Source organism: Monopterus albus, unplaced genomic scaffold (genome assembly GCF_001952655.1).
Source record: "Monopterus albus unplaced genomic scaffold, M_albus_1.0 scaffold3.1, whole genome shotgun sequence".
Classification (NCBI taxonomy): domain Eukaryota; kingdom Metazoa; phylum Chordata; class Actinopteri; order Synbranchiformes; family Synbranchidae; genus Monopterus; species Monopterus albus.
Genome location: NW_018127883.1, coordinates 3,454,726 through 3,462,614, shown reverse-complemented (window position 1 = coordinate 3,462,614; position 7,889 = coordinate 3,454,726). Strand labels below are relative to the sequence as shown.

The window sequence follows — 7,889 nt, the reverse complement described above, 5'->3', positions numbered from 1 at the left end:
GCATTTCTTTGGCTGGGGGCACGGATCCAGGGCTGGTGGCAGAGGGGGGAACTGTTTTGGCGGTTTGAGGCTTGGTAGGGGTGGTGGGGCTGGTAAGGCCAAGGTTGGCCAGGGCATCCAGAGTCCCATCTGGATCCACCATCACATTGATCACTGAGACAAACATAGAGATAATAAGTAATATCTTATCATGTCTTTTTTTTTTTTTTACTTTGATTGTTGTTTAGTCATTAATATTTAATGATTTCATGCTTGTCCAAGTATAAGTTCACACTTGTTATTAGGTGTGAAGTTTGTCTTCTACTTTACCTTGAAGCTGCTTCTCAACTCTCTTCAGTTCAAGCAGAATTGAGGAAATCTCCTACAGATTTAGAAAACAAGCAAATACAAACAAAGTTATTACCTTCTCATATCAGTGCATTTTTCTTGTCATCAAATACTGTTTGGACAAACACTTTTCTGTACCTTGTTGGAGGTTTTCAGGAGCGGTATCTCACTCTCCGATCGCAGTTTATTCTCTATTTCATCCCAGTTCCTGTCCTTATCCTTAAACAAAATCCTGAAAATAAAGAAAGAAACACACAACAGGACACAATGTAGATTTTTGCTGAACAAAGCAACAGAATGGAACACTGAGGAATAACTACACTGTAAATACAATGTTACATTGTCACACAAAGTTATAATATCACAAAGCATAATCACCTGACTTTTCCTGCTGTTTTGTCAACAGAGTGTCTGATCTTAGTGGACAGCTGAGACACTGAATTGAGCAGCAGGCTGTCCAACACCGCCTGGATATGCAGATGAGAAGGACTTAACGGTGACACATGACAACCTGACAGCGATTACAGGTATTTCTGTACAAGTCTCCATGGTGCTATATTTTTGATGCCATGCTCTTTGTGTTGTGTCTCACCTCCTCTCGGTTCCATGTGCGTCTCCTCAGAGCTCGGGGCTCCAGGCTGTCAGGCGCACGGGGACGGAGCTCCACTGGCTTACCATTGACCTCCGGTGCCCTATTGGTCGAAATCACAGGCGGGATCTTCCTGAAGTTGAGGCTCTCATCAAACACCCGATCCACCAACTGGGCAAAGATAGGGGGGAGATGTGGAAGAGAGAGGGCAGGAAAATACAATTTAAAACCTGAAGAAATGTGTTTCCAGTGTTATTCCATGTTTATTTAAGTTAAAGCAAAGATTTGTGAAAAATGAAGAAATGACAGAATTAGTTCTGTTAAGTCTAAGCCTGTGTCAAGGCAGAAATAGATTTTAATCCTACAGTCTTAAAATAAGTACAGTACACTCTCTCATGGTCAAAATATGAATGAACTAATCAAGGAAAAGAAAGTGGCAGTGAGAGAATGAAAAATGAATTCCTCTTACAGCAGATAAAAGCCACTAAGCTACAGAGAAGCAGCTATGTTTATCAGCAACACAAGAGGGATGACAAAGGCGCAGTGGAAGCACACACAGAAAGACAATGATAGAAGAAGAATCACGGGCACCTGTCTCATGCTCTCCTGTATGTCCGGCTGCATGGAACGTGCAGGGCCTACCTCTTCCCGGGTGTCAATAGCTGATCCCGGAGTGGTGGCAGCGGTGCTGACAGTGGTACTGGGTGCCGTGCCAGATGAGCTGACCGAGTCAATCTCGCCAGCCACATCGTGGATTTCACGGGCCAAGATTGCCAAGTCCTTAGCCAGGTCCTGGCTGATCCTGCGCACACAGGGGAATAACCTGTTAACCATCAGACAGGGTTCTTTAGGACTCAGGAAAGATATTTACATAAACATATGCAACCTACAGGCACAATATTCTGTAATCACATACACATCAAGCTAAACGTAAAGCCATTAAGAACAGTGTTACTAAACAATGCAATGCAACATCACATTAAAACATTACATAAATTCATGAAAGATTAAATTCTTATGTCTGTTAATAGACACTCTAAGTCAGATCAGTGTAGATCAATACCTGGCAATCTCCTCACTGTGTGCTGTCCAGTCCCTGATGTACTCCTCTTGTTCTTTCATACGATGTTTGATCCCCACTCCGGCCGGACCTGTCACCACTGCAGGACCTGGGCTGGTGCTGGTGCTGGTGCTGAGCCTTGAGCTCCGGTGTGAGACGAGGTGATGAGGCCGCACGTGAGAGCGTCCTCCGTGCTTTGGGGAATTCCGGCTGGAGCCAAACTCTTCCTCTGAGGTGGAGCCATACTCCGGTGGCAGACGTCTCCACCTGCTGCTGCTTGATGCTGTGATGGTAATAGGAGGGGCATTACAATCGTTTAGTCATCATCACTGCACTTTATTTCATGATGACATTTGTTATTCACAAACTTAATAAATGAACTTGTGAACATTAGAGGCTTTATTACTGAGGCAGCCCCAAGTTGTGCAAACACAATTAGCAATTGTGTATTTTAGGGAGATTATGGAAGAAAAGGTATTTGATTTTATAAAGATAATGAACATCAACTTTAGATATTTTAACTTCTAATACCATGTACATCCTCGAAAAAAATGCAGGGCAATGAATAAGAACACTGACAATAGTGAGTCAAAGTATTTTAGTACATCTCAGTTTGTTAAGTTATTGTTAATAGAAAGCTGCAGGAGTGTTTGGCAATATTAAGACCACACTGAAAACAATAGAAACAGCAATAAAAGGAAACTGCTTGAGTTAAATCTAAAAGCTTCCTGCCCCAGGCAGCCATCAATAGCATCCAAGGCACACAAAACCTTCATAGGGCTAGGACATTATAAACTGCTTCAAAATGGTCACACACCACCATTAATGTAGTTACACCATGATACAACACCATGCTCTATCAGTCTCTCATGAATAAAATGGAAGAACGTAGAAATGCCCTGAATAAAATCACCACAAGGTGGAGCACTGTGGAACAAACCATTTGCTCATGGGTTTTGTAGTGGGAGCAAATTTTTTTCTTTTTCAACAAATGTAGAGAGTGTGAGTAGAGCAATTGGGTCTTCAGCACAGCATTACATGATGGATGTAAGGGAGGAGACATATAACACTGCAAACAAATGCTAGAGCTGGGTCATTGTACTTAATCTTTATTCACTGACATTTTTTATGTGATGTACCAACACTACAACATACACTGCTAAATTTACATCTTGAAAATAGTCCAAAAGAATACAGTTTTCACCTCAAAAATGTTGAAAATCTGTGGATGTTCTTTAACAAAAGGACTTCACATTAGTTGACAGTCCTACAGAAACTGCTTAGTTTGCTTTTCCATTGATTCCTGAAAGTACAGTGTCTTTTATCACTTTTTGAATAAAACTCTTCAAATGCTAGCACCAATAACCCGCTTTTCTTTTTATGAGCTAGGTGGCAGCTTCTGTTGCTTTGACCCAGGTCTGACACACAAACACACACTAAGAAGGCTCTACGGTCCTGGTACAGTACCCATCAGTTCTTCCTCTGCATCACCACCCTCAGGTTCAGGCTGAGAGCTCTCTGGACAATGAAAGCCAACGCCAAAGTATGTCACAACAGAGTGGAGATGTTAACTGACAAATTTTACACACCGACACATATTGAGGTATGCAATGGAGTAGACTTGGTCCTTATATGTTTTTTTTTTCTTTGTTTTTTTTGCAAAGAAACTACATATCTGACAATAAATTCAAGCTAACCTAAAATAAAAACCCATGGTTCAGATCGGTACTGATCATCCTTGTTCCTACAGTATTCACAAATTTGTGACTAAACATAAATCAGGCATACAGTTGATGTGCTCACCTGTAGGCGAGCAGTAGCCAGATGTAGTGGTTTTAGTCTTGGTCTCATTGAGTTTAGACACGCTGTTAGCCCTCATCCTGGGTGCCAGTCTGTTCTCTGTGGGTGTTGATGAGCGCAAGCCCAGACGCAGAGCGGTCTCAGCTGACAGGCGGGGTGACGAGGTGGAGCTCCGGGTCACTGTGCACTCTGAATCACTGCGGGCTGAGATGGAGGACAGACGGGTCTTGCGCGGCTGAGCCAGCATGTCCAGTCGTGACATTCCCTTCCGACCAGTTGGTGGCTTCGAAGTGGAGCTGGTGGTGGACACCTCAGAAGCCACAGACACTCTGTCTGCATCAGCTAGATCTGTGTCAGATGTATCCCCCAGCCGGGCACGACGAAGAAGGGAGGCTCTTGTGGGCCGTGGCTGAGGCAGTGAGGCCTGCTTGCTCAGGGAGGAGGCTGTGGCTGCCTGAAGAGTGCGGCTGGTTTTGGAGGAACCACTGGTGGAGGTCTTTGCAGACCTGCTGTCAAGTTTGGAATTGAGGACATCATCTGAGCGTCCACGTGCTGAGTGCCCCAAAGGTCCAGAGTAGGTCTCCTGGTCTGAGGAGAGGATGTCAGAGATGGGGAAGGAAGAAGTCTGGTCATCATCAGTGAGATCCAGAGATGGCTGACGTGCTCTGGAGGAGGATGGTTGAACAGAGCACCGTGTATCAGTCCGGGCTGTCGTCTCCACGGTTCTTGTTTTGGTCTTCCTCTCCAAGCGTTCACGGGCACTTGTGTTAGTGACACTAGTCTTGGAAGTTGTACTCATGTTGCTCTTCTCCCGATGGATGCTGCTGAGGGAACGTCGTTTTTGTACTCCACCAGCTGCGGCTTTCTTCTCTGCATCTCCAGCCACATGACTAGTTGTGCTGGCCGTGTCCACATCTGACTCAGGAGAGATGGAGTCGGTCCGAGTGGGAAAACCAGAACTTGAACCCTGAGTGGTAATGCCAGTTTTACTACTTTTGGGATCTAGTTTGTTTTCATCTCTTAGTTTGGCCTCCAGGACAGGGTGGCAGTATCCATGCTTCCAACAGAGTCACTGCGTTCACGCTCAGAGCTGCCTCTGTTGATGCGTGGAATGAGCTCTGCAGGGACATTAGCGCTGGGTTTCTCAATAGTAAAGCTGCCTTGGCGCACTAGAGGCTTCCCAGACTTCTCTCCTCTGTCTCCTGCTCCTCCTCCTTTCCTCTCCTCTGATCTTTTCCTTCGCTCAGTGCTGCCAGAGGTCCTGAGAGGAGCCTTGGATGGAGAGGAGATGGAGCTCTGTTTCCGTTTACTGGTCATCTCACCGTCCTCCATAGGAACTGGGGACTCCCCGTCTCCCTTGTTCTCTTTTTCCTGGGGTTCAGTGTCCTGTTTCTCCCCAACGTCAGACCTTAGAGCTTTAGGGCTGGATTTAGCCCGAGGGTCATCCACAGGAAGCTGGGGGAGGGTCCTTCTCTTACGTTCAGTCACACTGGAGGAGGATTCACCTCTGCTGAGGGATGCACCAGACTCAAAGGCATCAGCGCCTGGAGAACACAGGACAAACTCATTTAACTGAAATTCAAGGTTTTTGTCACATATTTTAAACACATATTTAAGTGATTTCCAGTGCTGCTTTATACTGTTCATGCTTTTTCATTTTGTTTTTCAAAATTCTGAATTCAGCTGGACTCAACATTTTGATTAAGGCCTGTTCTTTCTCTGAGAGTCAAGTGACTATGTACCTGTCTCTTTGTGCAGGAAGGCGGCTGTCTCTGCTCCCGACCCTTCTGGGTCTGTCCTGGTGTGATTGGCAGCCAGAGAGGCCCACTGAGAGACCCAGTTCGAGTCACCAGCAAAAGTCTGAGGGGACACAGGAGGGAGTGGGGTGATGAGAAAGAAGGAAACAGGAGTGAGAAGACTGGAAAAAAGAGCAGTTAAGTCAATTAGTGAAGCAACGAGAGCACCTCATGAGAAAGATAGTCATTTATGTTCATCTGAAATGTAATACATGAAAATGGAAAATATTTACTTTGTGGGGAGGAAGGATCATGGCATTAAGACAAATCCTTGTATTTGTGTTTTACTTCAAAATATGGCTGATTTGAAGCTGCCTGAAAGCCTAAATCTGGCAGTCTATTCATATGTATACCTTTTGAAATTCAATTAAATCACCCATATGGCCGTTACCCAAAAAAGGAGATTTAAAAAACGTTGACTCCTTTTACTTGGGAACGACATCGCCATGTGTAATATAAACACTTAATAGAAAAGGCTGTCAATGCTCATACACACTGACCCCTCCTATGTATAAAATTGCCTGGAGGGCTGAGCATGTATCTCCTAATCATAGTATGATCTAGGTCAGCCTCTGGGAGGATGAGCCAACTTCCATGAACAGGCTAGAGGAGTAGAGAGGTCAAGTCAAGGGAGTCACTGTGACTCACATTATGAGACGCAGTTATACTCATGTGAGAGGGACAGAAGGCAGGCACAGAGACAACAAGAGAAACCAAACATACTGAGACCCAAATTTGAATCAAACTAGACAAATAAACCATTAAAGTACAATTTTCTACCTCTTTCCCCGTCTTTCCTGTGTCTTTTCCTTTTCCTTCTCCTTTCAGGTCTGACAGAACAGAGGAGTCCTGGCTCTGCTTTACACCAAATACCTACAGACATTTGAAAATATAGAGGGGAACAAAAGCTGACAATGTGGCAAAAGATTGACAACTGGCTGAAGCATAATGCATGCAAATCTTATGGCATTATGTACTGTCATACTATCCGATTAGTAAACATAAGTACTGTAAAACACTTGGTAATGAAAGTTAAATACCCTCATTATATACAAACACCGTAGTAATATTCTATTCTACTCCTGATGAACAAAAGTGAACTGAACCAGCAGAAGATGCTGTTTAAGCATTTGGTACTTGAGTACCATGGCAACGAACAGAAATCACACACATACAGACACACTCAGACACATACACACACACACACACAACTGCAGCAATGAGACCGACTGAGCAGTGTGCCAATTAGTGTGTCAGCTAATTACATGAATTAGCATAACACTTCCAGTTTTGAACGTAATGCACTTGGACTAACACTGACTAGAAATACACCCTACTAATTATAACACTGCTCCTCCTAAGATAACACCTGTATACAACACTTAAAGGGATATGTGCCACTGTAAGATGTCATTTAGTAAAGTTTAAATTATGTCTGTGTAATAACCTTTATGGGAAACAACTCAATGTAACTACCTAAAAATAATATGCTTCCAATCCCAACTTCTGAATCTTGTAGGCCTATGAATGTAAAACTTATGAACCTCTCTCTAGAATGGTTTAGCACTTTTTGCTTTTGTCGTACCTAATTAAAGGAAGTCATTTAAATTTCTTCTTTACCTGCAGGGGCGGCAGTGGGAAAGTGATAGTTGTCTTTCAGTGTCCCTGAAGCATTGTTAGATAAAACTGGGCAGTGCTTGATGGAGCAAGTCTCCTTAGGCTCTGACAGAAGCTTTAGGTTTACCAGTGGCACAGAGAGGATAGAGGGGTGGCCAAGCAAAGCAACAGAGACATGATAGCTCTGTTTCGTGGCAACAACACAAACCTGTCACAAAGGACTTGCTAGCAGTTCAAATGAAGCAGGTAATAAAGTGAATGTTAACTTTGCTCTGCTCTGGTTGTTCTTAGTCAAATTCTTCTCTTTAGAGTTACTGGAAAGCCACTTTAAATTATGCTCGTGTCATTCTATTTTTAGTGTTCTTTCTCCTTAAAATTGATATTTATGTCATCAATTCATAATAAAATGTCCCCTTTTTAGTCTATTATCCAATGACAAATGCAAAAGAAAGACCACAGTCTTTCAAGGGTTGGATCCCAAATGCATCTCTCAGTTCTGGAATTAACATACTGTGATGGCTGTGAAAAGCAATGAACCTATGTGGTGTAGGTAGTTGCTTCTCTGAACATTTGTACCTTGTCTATCATGCGCCTAGCCTCCTCTTCCTCTGGGTTCCTGTTCTCCAATTCAATAGTGTAGGTCCCCTTATCACTGTGGTCATCCTCTATCCCTGCTCCAGTTGTCAGCGGTCCTTTCCCT

At 43.7% G+C, this 7,889-nt stretch overlaps 1 protein-coding gene across 1 annotated transcript in view; it reads right to left on the bottom strand.

Annotated features, from left to right (window-relative positions):
* Nucleotides 1-7,889, bottom strand: part of cep170aa (centrosomal protein 170Aa) — a 33,176-nt gene that overhangs the window by 179 nt on the left and 25,108 nt on the right. Inside the window, 12 exon segments of the mRNA XM_020600917.1 lie at nt 3-153; nt 310-361; nt 466-559; nt 706-794; nt 920-1,087; nt 1,559-1,718; nt 1,980-2,259; nt 3,780-4,814; nt 4,817-5,320; nt 5,519-5,636; nt 6,353-6,445; nt 7,766-7,887. Coding sequence (XP_020456573.1) covers nt 3-153; nt 310-361; nt 466-559; nt 706-794; nt 920-1,087; nt 1,559-1,718; nt 1,980-2,259; nt 3,780-4,814; nt 4,817-5,320; nt 5,519-5,636; nt 6,353-6,445; nt 7,766-7,887 — 2,866 coding nt within the window.